A 21967-nucleotide genomic window follows, 5' to 3' on the forward strand; every position below is an offset into this window, starting at 1 on the left:
CACCGCATCGCGTATCAGCCAGAAGTAGCCGGAAAGCAGGGAGGCCGCGTGTTTCGTGTAATAGCTAGCTGGAAAATAGCCGGAAAGGACGGTAGAAAGGGGAGAGGTGGTAGGATATCTTAAATCAGGGGATAAGGTTTTTGGTAGAGAACTAGAGAAACGATAAGTTCGGAGACCTAAGGAATAGGTACTTTATTTTTGTATCAGATACACGAGACAATGAGAACAGGCTACATGCTTGAAGCAGTTGAACGAAGAAGGAGGAAGATAAAAGAGATGGAGACTCTAATAGTGAGTGAAGTGAATGGCCGACAGATGGCGCTCCAATATATGTGTGACACCCCCCTCGATTCAAAATGTTTTTAAATTCTAAGGAAAAACATTTGGATCGCCCAACAAGATACAAGCCTTGGCAATCCTAAAATACACATGGATGCAGTAGAAATTTAGAAACTTTGTTCTCCATATATTTTTGAAAAAATTAATACTGTTAGTAGTACCTACAAAATTTTGTTGCAGGATCTTGTGAGTAAATTTCTTTAAATTTGTTTTACCTTTTGAAAAAAAATGAATACCCTCGAATTTCTGTAATTAATTTTGATGGAGAAAAAAAATTAGGTACATTTTCATTCTCTTAAATAACCGAGTAATATGAATTTACATACAAGAAAAAAAAATTAAACACAATTGTGCAGGATTTTGCTTCGACGTTTTACAAATAGTTCTTTGGGCAATGCTTTTGTTGAAATATCAGCAACATTTTCGGAGCAAGGAATGTGTTGAATTTCAAAAACCTTTTTGTTATACAAATCTTTAAAGAAATGTGTCCTTTATCGATATGCTTCGCCCTTTTTGAATTTTCAAAGTTGCAGATTGCTAACTCAGCAGATTCATTATCTATTAAAAGGAGTCCAGTATTTTTAGAAGAATCATTCATATCTGTTGAAATTCCTTTGATGTTGACAAGTTCTTGTACAACAATAAAAGCTGCGTATAACTCGGATTCCATTGAGGAAATTGCTACGCAATTCTGCTTTTTAGAAAACCAGGCAATTGGGTTTCCACTATCAAAAACCATACAGCCACTGATGGTCTTAAGGTCTCTCTTATCCCCAGCCCAGTCAGTATCTGAGTAGCAAGTAAGAGACTCATCATGGGGTGAACCTTTAAATAATAAATAACTTAAATCTTTGGTTCCACTTAAGTATCGCAGAATTCTCTTACCGGCCTTTCAACAGGCAGCTGTGGGTCTGTCAAGTACTCTACTCAATAAAGATACCGCGAAGCACAAGTCTGGTCGCGTGGTAACAGCAATACACATTAAACTACAAATTAATCTTCTGTAAGGCACATCCTCCATTACAGGGGCATCATCAATATGAAAATCTGCTGGCAAGGGAGTTGCAATTGGATTGCATTTTGGAGCATTAATTCTTGGTGCAATGGGCCTGTTGCAAGCCAGAGATACTTCCAACTGAATACACCTTATTGGTGAAAATTCACTGGAAAATCACGTCGCGGGTCCATCGAAAAAATCTGAAATCCACGCCTTAGCGCGCAATCTGCGTGCTTTTAAACGCGCTCTCTTCCAAACTGCGTAGGTAAGTACCCACTTAGCACAGAATCTTATGTCAATACTGATACATATTGTTGGATGTTGACATGATATCACCAACACTAACGAGTATGATGTTAAGATTGTCGGTTAAAAGGTATACCACGTCAGCATGAATATAACACTGATACCTTCAATATATCAAACAACAGTGTAGACGCTATTAGTGGCGACGTCATCATAGGGATTCTCCATTATATCGAATTGGATCCAAACAATAACATTGGCATAACCTCTTTCAATGCTACCAGTGCGAAAAAATCGATATATATCGCTTTTCTGTGACGTTGCACTAATAGCGTCTATTGAGTCAATGCTGACGAGGTAAAAAAAAAAATATAGGAAGAAAAAGAAGCCTAAGAAAACACGGTGTTAATCAAAGTTATGATGAAAGTCGAGCCGCGCACTGATACTATGCATGCTATAACAGCCTTATTAACAGGCGTGATTTTAACCCGAAACACCATCAGCTCCCTGTGGCTCAATGGTAGAGTACTGGGCTAGGAATTCCGCGATTCGGGTTCAAATCCACCCGAGGGCGTCCGGGTATTTTACGCTACTAAACGTCGCAGGACATCAAGTAAGTGGTTTATAATATTCAATACTTGTATACTTGTGTAATTCATGTTTCAAATGTAATACATGTGCAGTACTATGAAAATGACGGTCATCGTCTGAACTTTCATATCTACTTGACAGTGGGCGCTGAGTGTACAGACGTTTCAGTGTCAAGGTAGTAATGCATACATGTTGTCGGTGTCCTGCAGTGTTCTGATGACCTTGTCATAACCCTGATTTCCATATGAAATCAACCTTTTCGGCCAATACTGTGACAATATTTTGACAGCTCCAAATCAGTAACTAATAAATACTGGCATAGTCTTGATATAATATTAAATCAGGATACATCAGCATTATATAAATACTGACACTACTGACGTGTCAGTACTATTGTAATATTATATCAATATTCTGTGCTATGTGGGTAGGTAGTTTTTTTTTGGTGACGGTCAGTCGGGTTGCCCTAAGAGCTAGAGATCCAATTAATCTAAATCAATCAAGCAATCTTGCAAACTGTTACAAACTCTCCTTGCGGAGGATTTCAATTGATTCAAAACTTTTGTTTTTGCGAAATAAAGAAAGAAAATGGAAATAAATGCTTGAAATCATGAAAAAGTTAGTCAAATCGTTTGTTTAATTTGGGTAGTTCCTTCATACTCCTCTAGCTGCGCAAATCTACAGTCCCTTTTTACTGAGAGTAAAGACAATGCGAATCTATTTCTGATTGGTTTCCGTATTTTAGGCCTTCACAGTGTCACCAACAGGAATAAAGATTACATTTTCACCAATTGTAAAGATTTTAAACTAGAATGGACCGGGGAATTGGGGGTACGGTTAGGGCTGTTCAATCGGTTGTCGGTAAGCCACCGAAACAGTTCCGTTAAGAAAAAGTTACGATAAGAGCGCTCTTACCGATAGCGATCAGAGTTTTCGGAGCTGGCGAAAATAAGCTGTTGCCAATTGTACATCTATTTTACGCGCCGCCGCGCCAGGCAATCTGATAAACCGACACACGGGGCAACAATGTATTGAGTGCGAGCTCTCAAAACTCCGATAAGGCCGGCTGTTGTCGATATCATGGCCACTGTCGGTACTGCCGCCAGTTTCAATAAGAGACGATGTCGATAGTGTTCCGGCAAGAATTCGTTTGAACACCCCTAGGTACGGTAAGGAACAAATGGAATGAGAGAGGGAACGGAGAAAGGAATTCGGGAATGGGTTGATCAAAGATTACAAAATACGTCAGATTTGTGTAATCTTTATTCCGATTTGTGACATCTATAAGCCACGTTGTCTCAACTCTCTCTATAAAGGGGGACTCTTTGCAAAACCTGGTCGGCGGTGACTGAGAAAAACTGCCCGCAGACGCGGGAAACTTGAAAATGCATGTTATGAATTACGCAGATTGCGCGCTATAAGGAGCGGATTTCTGACTTTTACATGTGCTCGACGACATTTTCAAGCGAATTTAACCCTTAAAAACTGTATTCAGTTGACTGTAGCTCTTGCGCGTGCAACGACACATTCGGTGAAAAAAAGTGTTGTCTTCTCATTAAAGCTAATGGCCGAGAGGGGCGGCTTGCAGAGCGAGTCGCAAGTTCATCGCGGAGCGAGGAACCGGTGGTCTGGGGGCACTCCCCTGCTAGGCGTGACGCAAGCTAGTTACGGCTAGCATATTTAATAAAACTAAAGGATGTGTTTCATTATTTCTTCTTTCTGTTGAGAAAATAAAATATGAACAGAATTTGAAAGCTCCTAGCTCTTCCACACACAATTTCCTGTGGAATAAGTATGCTGTTATATGCTTTTGCGTAATAAAAGAGAGGCAAGAAGAATGTTAAAATAAGGAAAATATAAAACTGATAAAAATGAATTAGATGAAAACTTTAATAGGTCACTTTGAAGGGATATTAGGGTGAAGCTTGGAACTCACCATATTTTAATGTCGTGGTAAGCAAATGGAAATTAGGTGAATAATCATAGCCTGGAATTGTAAAACGTCATCTGAAAGTCCCCATTATCAGAAATGTATTTAATAGGTCTTTCCAGATCTGATCATAAATTCTTTTTTCTTTCATTCGTACTTAAAAATTTAGACGTTCAAACAGATAGCTAAAGCATGCCAAATTTACCTACCTGTAAGCACGCTCTCATTCACAATGCACTGGCCATTGAGTAAAACGGCATCACAATGTAGAGTTAGACCACGAGCCGGAATGATTATGACATCTCCAGGAACTAAATGAGTCGTTGGTATTTCATCTACAGTCTGGTCAGCTCGGAGGATGGATATTTTATCGACAACATGAACTGTCTCATAGAGACTTTTTTGGTTTTGTCTAGTTTGGTATACTGCTGACACAACACCAAAAAACGACATTGTCATGACTGCGAAACAGTAGTACAAATACAGTTCGGCTAGCCAGACAATCACGGTGAAAACTTGAAAGACATAGAAAGGATTTAGTATCTCGAGTAGAACTAAAACAAATATACTCTGAACAGGAACATTGATCTCGTTTTTTCCGTATACATGTCGCCTAGAAAAAGAGAAGATTAATGTTGTTGAAAAAAACATAATTTTAAATAAATTTGAGAAAAAAATACAAACCAAAAATTTATATTCCAGCATAGGGTGGGTGTGGGTGATAGGCCGCACTTTTTTGTTGCGGCCGTCTGTCGGTCGCCGTATTGCATGCAAATTTTGGAAATGTGGTAAAATATCAAAGTTAGACCCTTAGATACAAAGTGACACACTTTTCAGAATTGTAAAAGCATTTCCGAAATTTTTGCGATTTTTTTTTTTTTTTTAATTTCGGAAATGCTTTCAAAATTCTGGAAAGTGTGCCGTTTCGTGCCCAAGGGTCTGTAGTTGATATTTTACCACATTTCCGAAATTTTCATGCGATACAGCGGCCGACAGACAGACGCAACGGTAAAGGGTGGCCATTTGTCCCCACCTACCCTACATTTTAGGATCCTCGGCAATTGGCCTGTTGCAAACTTTTGCCAGAGCAAGAATAAGAGTTGTTCCTTATAGATACCTATTGCCTTAAAAATCACGATGAGCACATCGGCAAACTCTGAAATGCATTCCTAACTTTATAATATGCGTAAGATATTTCCCTTTTTTTAAGCTTCCCGCTTCAAAAAGGATACTACGGCACATGCAAACATTCTGTTAGGGGATAGTCGTTCCATTCAATCCCTGCTCAACATGGCCGACGCTTCCGCGAGCAAGTTGAGGAGAGCGCGAGGTCAAACAAGACGGATATCTAACAACGCGAGAAAACTGTGAGTGTAAACACACCGATTGTTATCAGGTAGTTAGAATTATCGTCCCGTCACATATGTTTTGGCGGACTGGCATCGGCTATGTTGAATATTGCGTAGTATCCTTGTGAGCAGGGGTTGGATGGAATGACTCCTCTAACGAAATGTTCACCTGTGATGGTATCGGTTTTGAAGCGAGAAGTTCGAAAAAACACAAATTTCTTGTGCAAATTGTGAGGTAAAGAGTGCATTTCAGACTTTGCCGATGCACTCATCGTAATTTTTGAGACACTTTCTATGAGTAACAAATCTTATTTTTACTCTGGCAAAAGTTTGCAACACGCCAATTGTCAATAATATTTAGGAAAATATGTAGTAAAAGATTTAGTATTAGTTAATAGATCAAGTATTAGTGGTATTTTAGTGGAGGCCGCATGCGACCTCTTGCCCCATCGGACCTGCGGTTTTTTGTCCATTTAATGACGTAGGTAAACCTAACTTCAAAATTCAAAGCTACGGCCATTAGCCCGAAAATGACTGCAGGATATTCTGTTCTAACTGCAGCTCGTACGGATTTTTCTTTCAACTACAGAACTTGAAATTGACCAAAATAAATATGGGAAAATCGATTTTTTTTTTTTTTTCACGAAAAACTAACTCTCCTCATATTTTCAAGGGAACGCGTCCGTTCAGTCCGAAACTTCGTCAACAAAACAACACCAATACTACCAACATAGCTGACACGGTCCTGGTGCCAACCTAAACAATCCTCGGAAAAAAGTGGGGTGCGGCCTTTTACCCCCACCTAACCTACTCAAATTCATTGTTTAATGAGCACAAGCTTTTCAATGGCATTTTTTATTACATTCCAAAATTTTTTAATAAGATCTTCTGATAAAATCAGAAATTTTTCACTTTCAAGTATATACCACTTAATATACTGTACTATAATAATAATTATAAATACTTATACTTATAATCTATCATATTGTACTTAAATACTTTTTCTGAACTCATAAAGATGGGTGACAGGGACCAATGAAAAAATTTATAATTTAATGATCATGACTTATCTATGAAGGGCCGTTTGTAACTAAAGATACGAATGTTGGCAATATATAAGATATGATGTAATATATGAAATATTCAAGATATATAGGAAATTTGAAAGATATATACGAAACTGTCGCAATACATAAGAGATGTGTCAATATATAGGAAATCGACTCCAAAATATATGGCGAAAATCGTGCAATATATAAGAAATGTATCAATATATAGGAAATCGATTTCATAATATATATGGCGAAATTCGCGCGACATACAGGGTGATCCATAAGTCCTTTCCATCCCCTCGAAATTTTTACCTAATTAAGGCAAAGATTTGAAACTTGGGGGATGTTCCTAGGTCAAATGGAGCTACTTTCTGGCCCCCTTAAATTTTCCGGGGAACATTTGGGGGGGGGGGGAGGATGGACGGAAACCAATTATTTTTTCAATTGAGAAGACCCCCTTTGTTAAACCTGGTTCGAAAGAGCATAACAAAAGGAAACTTTTTGGGTAAACGAGAAGTCAATATCTCAAACTGTTTCAAAATGGCGTTCGGTTAAAATTCAAGATGGCCGAAAATTTACACCGGTTGTTTGTCAATAGATTTGCGCGAAAATCGGTATCTACGGGTATTATATTAAGAGAAAAACGAATTTGAAGTTAGATTTTCTGAAAAAAACAACAAATTTCCAAAATGGCCGATTTTTTTTTAAAAATCCAACTTCAAATTTGTTGATCTCATGCCAAAATACTCCAAATTTCCAAGTTTCTGAATTTTTGGCCATTTTGGAAATTTGTTGCTCTTTAGAAAATCTAACTTCTGTTAATCTCATGCCACAATACCCCCAAATTTCCAAGTTTCTGAATTTTTGGCCATTTTAGAAATTCGTTATTCTTTAGAAAATCTAACTTCGAATTTGTTAATCTCATGTCAAAATACCCCAAATTTCCAAGTTTCTGAATTTTTGGCCATTTTCGAAATTTGTTGTTTTTTTTTCAGAAAATCTAACTTCAAATTCGTTTTTCTCTTAATATAATACCCGTAGATACCGATTTTCGCGCAAATCTATTGACAAACAACCGGTGTAAATTTTCGGCCATCTTGAATTTTAACCGAACGCCATTTTGAAACAGTTTGAGATATTGACTTCTCGTTTACCCAAAAAGTTTCCTTTTGTTATGCTCTTTCGAACCAGGTTTAACAAAGGGGGTCTTCTCAATTGAAAAAATAATTGGTTTCCGTCCATCCTCCCCCCCCCCCCAAATGTTCCCCGGAAAATTTAAGGGGGCCAGAAAGTAGCTCCATTTGACCTAGGAACATCCCCCAAGTTTCAAATCTTTGCCTTAATTAGGTAAAAATTTCGAGGGGATGGAAAGGACTTATGGATCACCCTGTATGTCGCGCGAATTTCGCCATATATATTATGAAATCGATTTCCTATATATTGACACATTTCTTATATATTGCACGATTTTCGCCATATATTTTGGAGTCGATTTCCTATATATTGACACATCTCTTATGTATTGCGACAGTTTCGTATATATCTTTCAAATTTCCTATATATCTTGAATATTTCATATATTACATCATATCTTATATATTGCCAACATTCGTATCTTTAGTTACAAACGGCCCTTCATAACGTATCTTCACCCATTATAACTTGCGATAAGAAAAGAGATTGGGATAAGGTAGAGGGGCGATCTGAAGAACCAATAACCAAGAGCAGAAGATAGAGGCCCATCTTATTTTGGATACTGCTCAACTCATTAATCAATACATACATACGTACCCCTCATATAATTGGTGAATTTAATTTGCACGAATTGCATCTGCCAACCGAAAGAGAGCTCTTTTTTCGCATTTAGGTACCTACTACGAATGATGACAGGGACAGATGTTTCGATTCTTTAGCAAATTCATTCTGCCACTATGCAGATGGTTATATTTTGACATCAAAGTCAATGATTAAAAGTATTATGTCAATTTTTTCAAGTCACATTTATCCTTCAAGCAGCAAACCTCTCGAATCTTGCCCTTAATACCCTTTCTTAAGTGTCAGAATAATACAATTCCGGAGAATTCTACGAATTTTGCCAGGAAATCAAAGCAAAAAAATCCAAAAATTAGAATTGGAGTCACCAAATGAACTCAAGTGAGTTTCAGTACAAGACTGAGCAGGGGAGAGGGTTCAGCTCAGCAGACGCATGAAAATACTAACCAATACATTCCCTCCTTCAGTCTTGTACTGGAACTCATTGAAGTTCATTATGTGACTGTATTTTATTTCCGGATTTTTTTCTGCTTGTGTAAAAAAGAACACTCGTGATTACAGTGTTTTCAAAATGGTGCAAATTCTTTATTTTCTTTTAAAAATACTAAATATATGTACAGTATTAAAAGTTAGAAAATTATTCCCTTTAAAATTAACACTTTTTTGGTTGGATGCAAAAACTATTCGCTATTTTGGGAAATTTTTTTAGATAATTATGAAGAAGCAACATTTTATTAACACTGTAAGTAATTGCACTGATTCTTTTTTGCGAAATGCGATCCAATTTATCATTAGCGTATATTTCCTGCGATTCAAACACCAATTCCTTCCGTTTATAATTTGCATCATTCTATTGACCCGATGTTATGTATAGGCCAAAAACTTGTTTACTTGAAAAACCAACCTGACTCAGAGGATCCTTAAAGACAATTAAAAGTAAAATCAAGAGAACAAAACACTTAGACCTTTTTTACAGGTATTGTACCTAAGGAATTGCTCTTGAGGTTCAAGACCACAATAACTGTGTAGCTCTTTTTTAGATACACCACGATCTAATCCTGCTAGCCGAATAAAACTGTTTTTTTCTGAGCACCAAACGTAACAACATTTTTTTATGCACACAACTTTCAATTCTTCCGACTCTGAAAAATATTTTAAAAAACATAAATTATTTCAATTGAATGACAATAATAAAGTTTTAAAACACTAGGTAAGAAAAAAATTGGCAAGAATAGGAATTTATCTTTTCATAATAAAATAAATCTAACCTATGTACCGTACATTTGTTATAATTCTGGTTTTATCTTGAAGCATCATTAGCTCGAGGCCTTTCGGGTTTAACCCATTATGAGCACTATACCTACATATACTGAAACTACATCGTCAAAGTAACTACAATGCAATGCCTACTCATGAAGCAGTATGATCACTGATTGTACTATTACAGTGTAACATGATTATAAGCACTTAATTGCAAGCCAGTTAAAAAATACAGGTAAAGCAAGACAAGGTTATCACGAGCTATGGTGTAGGGTGATCCTCTACTATTTCTACTACTATTCCTGTCACACGGAATTTTCTGGCACACATATCAATCAACGGAGTTCAGGTAAATTATTTTTGATGCAGAATTACTTTCTGCTTCCGACGCATACTCGGAAACATCGAGGAACTAAACCTCTGTTTCTTAGCAGACCGAGAAGGACAGAAAATCTCAACTCAGTCCCTGTTACACAGCTGAGATTCTGCAATTCAAGCGGCTGTAGGGTGCCGGAAAACCGAAGCTAACCTACTTAAACTTGACATTTTTAGAATGTATGGACCTTTTACTTTTTATTTCTTTAGTCTGCCTTAAGAATACTAACAATATTCCCGTCGTGAGATGAGGCAGAAGGCTTGTCACAAGGTTTTCATCTCAACTCATTGTCAGCCCCCCTACCTTTTCCCTCCGTCGGGAGCCACCAGGGGCGCTGTTTGTAAAAACAAGTGGTTGTTGTTATTCAGTGTGATCTTCTTACCTCACCTAATATGTGCAATCGCTGTGATAACCGACAAGTACGTGTTTAGGTATTTTTTTTTTCTTCTTTTTCTTTGGAGTTTGAACGTTAAAATCATCCTGAACCAGCTCAACTCAGTCCCTGCATTATTGAGAGGTAAACTTCAACAAAAGGCAACTATTTTTAGATATTTAACGTAATACTGAGTCCTAATCCAGGAGCACGTTTTGTTTTGGCGATAAACATGACCTCAAATTTTCTTCCATTAAAACAAGAAGAATCCTCAACTCAGTACCCGTCTTCTCAACTCAGTCCCCTTAGTATAATATTCTAGTGTATATTCTGAGAAATGGGGACTGAGTTCTTGAAAGCCCTCATTGAAATGAGTAGTTCCTGCTGTCATTAAATGGGTTTGTTACTTTCTTTTCTCTCTTAAATTAGTCCAAGTTCGTGTGACAGGATAGAATGTTGTCAAACGGTCAGTAATTTTATTATGAAAGATGGAAACTATACAGGGGAAGACAGACAGACAAACCGAGTGTGAGATCACTTATGCCTTTGTGTCTGTCTATCCGTCTCTCCGTCTGTCTGTCTGTCAATCTGTCTCCCCTCCTGCCCCTTCTCTCCCCTATTCTTTCACCCTCCCCTCTCTTCTCTCCCCGTTTCCTCTCCCCCTCTATTTCCTCTTAAACACTCTCTCCATCAAATGGACAGCTTTATGCAATACGGAACTAGGGTCAAATTTTCGATTTTCTTTTTTATGATAATTCCGTACCAGGGTATTTACTTACTATTGAGAAAAAGAAAATCCTCAAAAACGATTTTTATCCCGCTTCAGCAACCCCGCAAAAATTTGCCGTCGCAAGATCACGCGAGGTTCATTTTGCAATTGGGACCTATACTATGGTTGCCTATTGCGTAATGCGAAACTCGGATTTCCTATTTTATTCGGAACTATAGGCAGGACGGCAAAATGCTATCTCGGCATTCTCGGCTCCTGTGCGATCGATCTTGCTAATTTTTGATACCGGGGGGTATTTTTCGATGGGAAACTCGAATTTCAGGTCAAATTTTGAAAATTCGAAAATCCAAGATGGCAAATGAGGCCTTAAATGCTATCTCGGCTCTTGTTCGATAGATCTTGCTGATTTTTGGTTCGAGGGGGTATTTTTGGACGAGAAACTAGAATTTCTAGTCAAGTTTAAAAAATTTGAAAATCCAAGATAGCGGATGAGGCCTAAAATGCTATCTCGGCTCTTGTTCGATCGATCTTGCTGATTTTTAGTTCGAGGGAGTATTGTTGGACGGGAAACTCTAATTCCTAGCCAAATTTCAAAAATTTGAATTTTTTTCAAATTTTAACAATGAGCTTGTTCAGTAACTTTTTATTTTTTCATTTTTTGAAGTATTTACTACTCATAAGTCACAAGGATTTTCGCCAATATTTTTCGAATTTCAATCCACGAAAAACAAGTTTGAGGTTGCGTCTTCTGAGCTCCCCTTTAAACGTGTGTCTCCGAGGAATGAAAGATCCCCTGAGTTAGGTCATTTTCGGCCACATCCATTATCTTGGATTCTCGAATTTTCAAAATTTGACTAGAAATTCTAGTTTCTCGTCCAAAATTACCCCCTGATACCAAAAATCAGCGAAATCAATCGAACAGGAGCTAAGATAGCATTTTAGGCCACATCCGCCATCTTGGATTTTCAATTTTTTTAAATTTGACTAGAAATTCTAGTTTCTCGTCCAAAAATACCCCCTGGTACCAAAAATCAGCGAGATCGATCGAACAGGAGCCGAGATAGCATTTTAGGCCACATCCGCCATCTTGCATTTTCAAAGTTTTTAAATTTGACTAGAAATTCTAGATTCTCGTCCAAAAATACTAGCTGGTACCGAAAGTCAGCAAGGTCGATTGATCAGGAGCCGAGATAGCATTTTGGGCCACATCCCTAATCTTGGATTTTCGAATTTTCAAAATTTCACGATTCACGGGTTTATCGATCAATTCACGGATTTTTCGAACGACTCACGGGGTTGTCAATCGATTCACGGATTTGTCGATCGATTCGCAGGTTTTTGATCAATTCACTGTCGTCAATCGAATCAGTGCCGATCGAATCACGTCAATCGGTTCACGTTCCAACTTTTCGATCGATTCATGTCGGATTTATGACACCGGTTTTTCAATAATTGTCGATCGAGTCGGTGTTGATCGATTTACGCTTTCATTTTCCAATCGATTCATATCAGTCGAATCTATAAACCCTCCCATCCAAACATAGAGTACATAGAGTCGTAATGTAAGCGGGTGAGCTGGCGCCACTTTTAAGCATTTTCCACGTCCCGAATTCCGAGACTCCTGTGTGACGCCGGGTGCCTTTTTCGATACATAATCGATTGTTGGCGATACACGGGTACCCGACCATCCGATGTAAACAAAGAAGATAGGAATCACCACGTATTCCACACCGCCATTTTGGATCGAAAATGTATCGAAAAAGTGACCCGAACTCGGCGCACACCGGGCTCAGAACTCATCGAGCAGAACATGGCGCCAGCTCTTCCATTTACATTACGACTCTATGTACTCTATGCGTCCAAATTGCATGTTAATATTTGCCACCATTCTCGAAATATTAGCGTGTCTATAGGTATCCATATTTTTGGTACACCTTGTTTTTGGTAGAATATCTTTCCGTAGGGACAATGCACCTCCCCCCTTTTTGGTATGATGGGAGGAAGGGGTGTTTTCTCTGTTGGAATGTGTGTGTGTGTTGGATGTGTTCCCTCCAGTGTGTAAAAGTGACACCAGGGTCGTCTCCCCTATGCAGTCAGTGCTAAACAATCTATGGTTCCTAATTGCAAAATGAGCTTCCCCGGATTCTTCATTTTGCAATAGGAACTATAGCCTTTTTTTGTAATTTTTGGCAAGAGTGTGAAGTTTTCGAAGAATCTGTCAACACAAGGTGTTAAAGGAACTCAATAGCTATAAAATGAACCATCAAACCGCAACATCGATCGTTTTGAGGAAAAACGCCAATGGTTTTTGCAAAGGTTGCTCTCCTGAAAACCTACCGTACTGCCTATAGTTCCGAATTGCAAAATGCGATCCAAATCTATCTCTCTATCTCACTCATTTCCTCTCAACTCAGTCCCGATTTTGGTATATGGCTTAGTTTTGAAAGAAATATGAGTTCCTTTGGCACCAAAACAGATTTTTTACAACTCATATCGATGTAACACCTAAAATAAAATTGAATGTATTCGATACAAAAATCCACCAGGGAAATAAAGAAACTAGCCGGCAGAAATTTTTATATTTTTCAGATTTTCTTCCCAAAATTTGCCCTTCTTTAGAGATTTCCTGACAATTTGAGGGGGGGTTTTTTTATGAAAATTCATTGCATGCGCAACACATTTTCATGGAGTTTGAAATAGTTTGGGGGAACACTTATATAAAATAAAGACAAAAAAGCAGAGGGACTGAAATGAGATTTTACCCGGTTTCATAATTTCTGCCTGCCTGGTGAAAGACTGAAATTCTAATTTTTGTGGAGACCATAATTGATTCCGAGTGCCAAATTACGTGAAGTTTCAGAAAAACATATCTGTCAAGGTTTCTTAGAGAGTTTATTTTTGGAAATTCTCGGGCTGAAATAGTAGAAGTAGCAGAGAATTACTCTGTAGATAAAACCAGAAACATAAAAAATGTTCGCTGAAAAGGTTAGTTTTATTTTATTATTAATACTAGATACTGCAACCATTTTGTTTCAAAATTATTTTTGGCACTCGAAAGGAGTACACCCGAAACGCCCTTCGAACTCAAATTGAACTTATGCCATGTGCCTAAAACTGAATGGGCAAACGAGGCTCGGGTGCACATGGGCCCCGAGTTAAATGCTTCATTAAATGCTCTTTGTTTTCCTGTCCTCCCTGGCTCGCTTGACTTTGCATCACTCAAAAACAAGCTAATTTCTCATTATGCTAAATCGCGTAACAAATTTAGTGATGCCATCACCTTCCGGAAAATCCATCAGCACGCTGATGAGCCTATATCAGATTTTGTGTCTCGCCCCAAGACCAGTGCGCGCTATTGCGAATTTTGCGACTTCCTAGATTACTCGCTTAGTATTCAGTTCATCCATGGCCTGTTCAGCGATGACATCCGCGATGAAATCGTGAAGAAACAACCTGCCGACTTCGATGCGGCTGTTGCTGTGGCGACTAACCTCGAGTCTTCCTTTCAAGCCTCTGCCATCCTCAAGCCCACTTCTGCCCAACACTCAACCACTATCAGCTAGTTTTCACATGAAAGTAGACCCAAACTCAAGAAAAACCCAGGAAACAATCGGAGCTGCGGTGTCATCCTCACAGTAAGAACTCACACCGCAGCCCCTCTCACAGTAAGAATTATCATCGCAATCCCTCTCACAGTAAGAACACAAACCCTTTGTTTATCTTGTGGAGGTTCCCATAACCGCACTACATGTAAATTTAATAATGCTGTCTGTAATTACTGTAAAATTCGAGGTCACATTGTCAGTGCATGTAAGAAGAAAAAGTACTCTAATGGTAAAGAAGTTAATGATAATACCAGAAACAATTCTGATAATTCTAAAGTTCATGGTTCTCGTCCCGAATCTGATACTTATTATCTGGAACATCAATTTAAATCAATCTCTGGTGACAGTCCACCAATTTTGCTCAATGTCCTCATGAATGATAAATCACTCCGCATGCAGCTCGACACAGGTGGTCCTTGTAGCCTTATTTTTTATTAAATTTCGTTTTTTTAACTTCTCCCGAGATTTGGGGACTTGCCAACGTAATGTTAAACTGATTTAGACACTACTGAGATAATGTGGAGGCAAATTCAGGGAAAATTGGCTTATTTCGCAGGAAAATTGAATGACCTTTGAATTGACGTATTCGGGGGTCCGAACCCCCCCCCCCTCCCTTTAAAATTAGTTCGAAGCGATGTCTGTAATTTCTACTTCAAAGCAAACACAATTTGGTAAATTTTCCCGTTTTATTTTTTTCTTTACAATAATTTGAACCGGCGTTATGATTTTTTGAAAAAAGGTCAAATTTGACGTTTGACCTATGGTTGGTAAAAAATTAAGATGTTGATCTGCAGTTTGCGCCAAAATTCTTAGTTTTTTTACGCTCTTTCGAATGAATTATCACGTGATAGGGATGCCATTTGAAAAAAAAAGTTGCCCCCCTCCCCTGAGGGGAGACGAAAATTTTGACCCGCTCCCCCCAAAAAGATGGTCTAATTTGATATAGGAACATTCCCTAAGTTTCATTGTTCTATCTCGAACCGTTTAAAAGTTAAATGGGGGGGGGGAGGGGGAGGCTGGACTTTTGGAACACCCTGTACATCTACCTAAGCACTATAGAAAGCATAATACGCCAATTTTTCGTAAATTAAAAAGAGGTATTGAGCTAAATCTAGTCGGCAAATCAGCTGTAATTCACATTCCTTGAGACTGTGGTCCCTTGGACCTGTGGTTTCCTTGAGACCTTGAGAATTTCTGTTTGCGGTTCCTGAACGGTCAGCGGAGTCAAAATATAATATTTCTTGTTTTTTATGATATTGTTGGTTACTTCTTTCACTATGAAGTGTACTAGTCTCATTTTACTTTTTGTAAAGAATAGTTTGTGTGCTTTCTGATTTTCCATAACTTTCCAGCTTCTCAAAATCTTAAAAATATGAATCTTTTTATACATGCGCATACTGTTTATATATAGTACGAGAGAAACAACTAAAGAGCAAAAATTTGCACGGATATAATATGAAAACAGTTATTCTGGCGAGGATCAAACTCGAATCTTTACGTTACATGCTATCCACTAGACTATCGGTATCAACGGTTACCTACGCAGGAATAGCCATAATATAAAAGTATGTTGGGGGAGATGCGCGCGCAGCGCTCTGCGCAGGCACTCTCCCTACGCCACTCAGCGATTCAACGCTAGGCTGCTACTCAAAACGATAGTTACAATCAATTTGAGCACATGATTAGACTGAGTTTTGATCAAATATCTCTGAAAGGCTGGGAAAGGCTGGTTTCAACCAAGGATTTTTGTGATCCCACTTTTGTGATTTCCCACTCACTTTTTCCTGCCAAAGCCGAATATGACCTCAGATTTTTTCTAAGAATTTCACATTTTCCAGGGAATGGATTTTTCTGAAAAAAAGGTGTTTTTCAATGTAGGGAGACCGCGCGCAGCTATGTTGACCAGATTTTTTGAAAACTTGTGTCTGAAGAAACAGAAGAATAGAATGCCATTTTTTGAATGCTCTAATCCTTGAACATACAGTGTAAAATTAAAATCAACTGAAAATATTGTACAAAATACTTTACTTTTGTGAGTTTCATGCGTTTTTAAAAGAAAATCCATTTTGCTCAACATAGCCCCTGCTTGGGGCTATGTTGGCCATCCCCGGGGCTAAGTGAGCCACCTGTAAGGAAGCTATGTTAACCTTGTTCAGTTGATTGCAATTGCACTTAAAAAAGCTTAGTATTATGCCCTTACACTTATCTTTCGTCATGTTTATAAAACTCAATACCTTTGGAGCTGAAAATTTAAAAATAAATAAATAAAAAAAAAAAAAAAAAAATTAAAGAACCGTATTTTTAATAAGTGAGTTGGCGTGAAAAGCAACTTAAAAAATAATGAGAACATCTACTTCTCCACTAAATAGGACCATTTTAAACTCAAAGAAAATGGTTTCGAAACCTTACGCCAAAAAAAATAAAAAATGTATGTTTTCTTCGTATAGTAGGTCAACATAGTCCCAGAAAAATGATACACATAGCCTCGATTGAGGTTACCTCAAATCGAAGTCATCCAACTAAAAAACAAGGAGTCAAAAGCCATAAATCCATACACTAATATCAAAGGAAAGGGGTCTAGGTACTTCAAATAGAAACAAAGATTAATAAAATACAAAATAAATACTCGCCACAGCAAACATAATTCAAAATTAAAAAAATCGCATTTTTGGGCTATTTTTGAAGGTAAACAAGAATGTTACAGCACAGAGCACAACAGAGGGGGGTACCGTCGATGTTGATATTTTAAATTGTTAGTCTACATCGCTGCCAACCTTTTTTCTCATCAAAACATCAAATTTACGTTTTCCCCTACAAAATTCTCACGATGGTTATCATAGCCCCTTGGCCAACATTATAGCCCCGGTCTCCCCTAAAATCCCATTTAAAAAAGATGGCTCTGTCGGCACGGGTTAATATTATCCGATTTAGCTGAAACTTGGCAGAGAGTGTTTTTTGATCAAGCGGAACAGTTCTAGGGGGTAAGACCGAACAAATTCCAACATTGCCAAATTTTGGCCACCCTACTCTTTAGTTGTTTCTCTCGTACTATATTTATTAACAGAATGCGCATGTACAATAAGATTCATATTTTTCAGATTTTAAGAAGCTGGAAAGTTATGGAAAATCATAAAGCACACAACCCATTCTTCAAAAAAAGGAAAATGAGACTAGGAAACTTCATAGTGGAAAAAGTAACCAACAATAACAGAAAAAAACAAGAAATACTATGTTTTGACTCCGCTGACCGATCAGGAACCACAAACCGAAACACAGTCTCAAGGTATGTGAATTGCAGCTGATTTGCCGACTAAATTTAGCTCAATACCTCTTAAATTTACAAAACAATTGACGCATTATGCTGTCTATTGTGCTAAGGTAGATATATAAGAACATCTAGGTGTGAACAACCGATGGGAAAGTGGACACTCCGAGCGTCAAGACTTTTTCGGTGCTAGATTGGCTGTTTTTCCCACTGTGCCACGGCAGCGGCACTCGGGCGATCATGGTTTTAAGTAACGTCGGGCGTAGTTAGTACTTAGATGGAGAACAGCTTGGGAATGACCGCGGTGCGGAGATTTGCATACTGGCTAAGAATTCCTTTTATGTCAAACATGCCACGACAATAGTACAAATTAATTTTGGTGTTTAATCCTTAATCTTTCTCTTCTAAGGATCTGCTAGTAGACACGGTATTTTGGGTACGGATTAGGGAGCTTTCCATGGGAGCCACTTATTCCCATTGGAGCCACATCTCAGGCGAATGATACCCCTGCACAAAACAGCCTGAGTGAAATTCCGATGAGAAATTTTTAGCAGGGTCGAGGGAGGCATATGATGGATTAAACATACCTTTTCTTGATCCATCGAACAAAAAAGCTTTTAATTTTTTACTTCGTAGGTTGCTCTGAAGTTGAACAAGCGCCTGAATATCAAGTCCGCTGATGCGATCTTTATCCTTGGTGCTGTCTGAGCTTTAACATGACAAAAATGTAATATAAACGTGTAAACTTTCAAGATTTAGCAGGTAGGTTGTGATAGAACCATAAACATAGAATGAAGCACTTTTTACTTTTATTTCAAAATTTAAAAAAAAAACTGTTGCATGCTTCCAACCATCCTTTTGAATGGTTCTCTCCTGGAATTTAAATATATCATTATTTAAGGACTCCACTCGGGACTCCCTTCCCCTCCCCTTCGACACATATTCCGCCTTGATTTCTTTTTATCATATTTTTCAACATAAGAAGTGGGATACACGGTTTCAAATTTTCCACGTATGAACACAGACGAACCAATTCTCCACGGATATGTGCTGATGTCGCTTTTTATGAGGATAATTCGTTTCTAGGGCCCCATACGGGATCGTTATAGAATTATGAATAACTAAAATATAAGTAGGTAGTTCTTTAGAGCTTCACCTCCCAACTGACCAAAAAATCAATCTGCCAGAACCTGTAAATCAGGAGATAGCGTTTCGCTAACGATGGGTCCAAATAGACCCAAAGCGCGTTTAATTATTTTCTAGATTGGTTGTAATAGTCCTGATCTAAACTGCATACTTCCATGAAAGAAGATTGTGTTCAAATGAGCCTTTAGTGTCAACAAACGACTCGTGCAATATCCGCAATCTGTTTGTAGTAAAATGGAGTTTATAATACTTCATTTTTAAGTGTACGACTTTATAACCTCCGTAACGACGGAAGACCCCATCAGCGACTGAACAAGAAATGACATCGGTCTGGTGAAGGACCGTGTGTCAGATGGGTGGCAAAGCTAACAATAAACACAGCAAACCCTCTTAGAGAATTGGGTTAAAAGGATTTCCTTCGTTTCGTTTTTTTTCTCAACAAATCCAAATCTCTTCTTCTTTAGACTCACATCTTCCTGTACCAGATTTTTATTCCAGGAGAGATACCTCTCTTACTTTAGCCTGCTACTAAATGTAAGACATCGAATCGTTTTTTATCAAATTATATGTGATGCAAATCACATTACAATATTTAAAATTTACATACCTAATATATTGAGAACCAAGAGCTTACCTCAAGTCGTGGATTGAAATAAGTTTTACATCTTTCACAAAGTGAGAAATTATGTGGCCTTCGTAGTTATTCTAGAGAAAGAAAAAAGAAGTAGTGACCATTAAAAAGTTACAATTTCTAAAATTAAACACATAGTAACAATTATGGGTGGGTCTAATTGGACCTCATTTTGCAATTAAGAACTATAATTTCTGGCTCAATTGAGAAAAAGCGTATGTACGATTAGTTTCCCTACTTACATAAGTGTTTTTAAAGATGAGCCAGGAAACAAAGTTCCGAATTGCAAAATGTAGTCCAATTGTAATTCGACGGTGAAAGTCGGCAATCACATAACTCGGTTTGCGACGTCGCAGACTTCCTGTCATACTTTATTTTTTAAATGGAAAAGTACTCAACGGCAATTCTTTAAAACTGTCATGATTTTTCCTCTCAATGCGAAGAAAATTCCGCAAAAACTTCAAGAAATAATATCAATTTGTTCTCCTTTAAAAAAATGACGTAGAGGCGGAGATTTTCAGACACCGCAAACGAGTTATGTGATTGCCGACTTTCACCGTCGAATTTAGCCGACAGTTGTGAACTAGTCCAGATATCGGACGTTCAAGAACGTAGATATCAACGTTTACCGTGAAACATCCCAGAAGCGTTTCATTTGGTACATTAAAGTACGCGTTGTCAAATATGCACGTTCCAAAGGCATTTCTCTAGCTACATTGTGGGAACGTAGTCTAGCAAGTACGTTGCGAACTAGGGTTGCGAACGTTTCACTGCCTATGTTGCCAGGATGTAGAACTGTACGTAGGTATAGTCAAAACACGTCACACTGGAAAAGGCGGCACAGGCCAGGAGTGCCCACAAGGTAGCGCTGCATTTCGCGGCGAAGATACGTGTGCCTAGCGGGAGAAATCCGAAGGGAAAATGACTACCTTTTCGCAGTAGCCCGAAGTGTGCATTACGGGCCCTACCGAATAAGGTACATGGGGACGGCTCCTTTAATTATATCAATCTACAAGGATATTTTACGCTATGGACTGCTTTTCGACACTCTTTCCATACTTCCAAGGTAGTTGGACCGAGAACACAGTACCTAATTGTTATTCATTTTATTCGTAATTGAATTTTTAGAATGCGTCATACATTAATATTTTTCCTCAGACTGAGACCTGAGCATGACCATGCGCAGAAAAAGACGGGCAATTTACGTATGACTAAAGTTAACTTCTGATCTAACCTAAACTAACCTAATCTAATGTAACATCAACCATTAGATGACTGACCGTTTTTACCGACATGAAAGGCTAATCCAGGCCTGCGAGGCCCGTATTGAGAATATATGGTAATTTGATGGCTACAATGCTTGTTTTCTCTATTTTTGGATGAATGGCGTTTGAATGCCGCCTTGGATTGTGCGGGATTCTAAGTTGGGTTCAGTGACGCGTGTGATTCACTGATGAGGTCTAAAAAGAACCAAAACTTCATAGATCTCACAACGTGACCTCAACTTGCAATGCAAACTGCCTCAGCTGAACACTCTACCCCTCAGTTTTGTATTGGTGCTCATTAGAGTTAAAATTTATTGACTCTAATTGTAATTTTTGAAATTTCTCGGCTTTGATTTCCTCGCGTAATAGTGTTTTTATACCTTGTTATATATTTATACATATACATATAAAACATAGGAGCTTACAATGACAAGAATTTTTTCCGCTTCATTCAAAGGGCATCTCCTGTGAGTGGCATATAGCATCCACTCTGGCCACCAATGAAACACCAGGCGTACAATTCCGCAGGTCAAACACATTAGTATCCAGATGGACATTTTTCGGATGAAACTGGATGCATAGCCGTACACTTCCTGTTGTAAATAAATTATATTATTTAAGTAGGCAAGTACCCCAAGTGAAAGTCGGAGAATTATATATATATAGGTAATTTGGTGCTGATCATTCGAGTGGTGCGGTCGTGCGTGCGCATTTTTTTTTTTTTTTTTTTTTTTTTTTTTTGAAATCTATTGCTATTGTTTGAAAACGTTCACGTTTAAAACCGTCCACATTTAAAACCGTCCACGTTTAAAAACGTCCTTGTTTAAAAACATTAGGGTAATAAAACATCAGGGTTGTCAACCACAAACATCGATTTGTAATGTTAGGTTTGATGGATCAAAAAAAAATGTTTCTTTTGGAAATTTATTGTACCGTTTGAAAACGTCCACGTTGAAAAATGTCCATGTTTAAAAACGTTGGTGTTATAAAACGTCAGTGTTGTCAACCACAAACATCGACCCCTTCTCCTTCTCTGAAC

At 38.1% G+C, this 21967-nt stretch overlaps 1 protein-coding gene across 1 annotated transcript in view; it reads right to left on the bottom strand.

Annotated features, from left to right (window-relative positions):
• The window catches only part of LOC109042780 (polyamine-transporting ATPase 13A3), a gene marked incomplete at its 5' end in the record, with an annotated part of 286914 nt that overhangs the window by 166976 nt on the left and 97971 nt on the right, over positions 1 to 21967 (bottom strand). The window contains 5 exon segments of the mRNA XM_072300692.1: positions 4313 to 4716; positions 9263 to 9419; positions 18474 to 18595; positions 19667 to 19737; positions 21354 to 21521. Coding sequence (XP_072156793.1) covers positions 4313 to 4716; positions 9263 to 9419; positions 18474 to 18595; positions 19667 to 19737; positions 21354 to 21521 — 922 coding nt within the window.

Source organism: Bemisia tabaci, chromosome 1 (genome assembly GCF_918797505.1).
Source record: "Bemisia tabaci chromosome 1, PGI_BMITA_v3".
NCBI lineage: Eukaryota > Metazoa > Arthropoda > Insecta > Hemiptera > Aleyrodidae > Bemisia > Bemisia tabaci.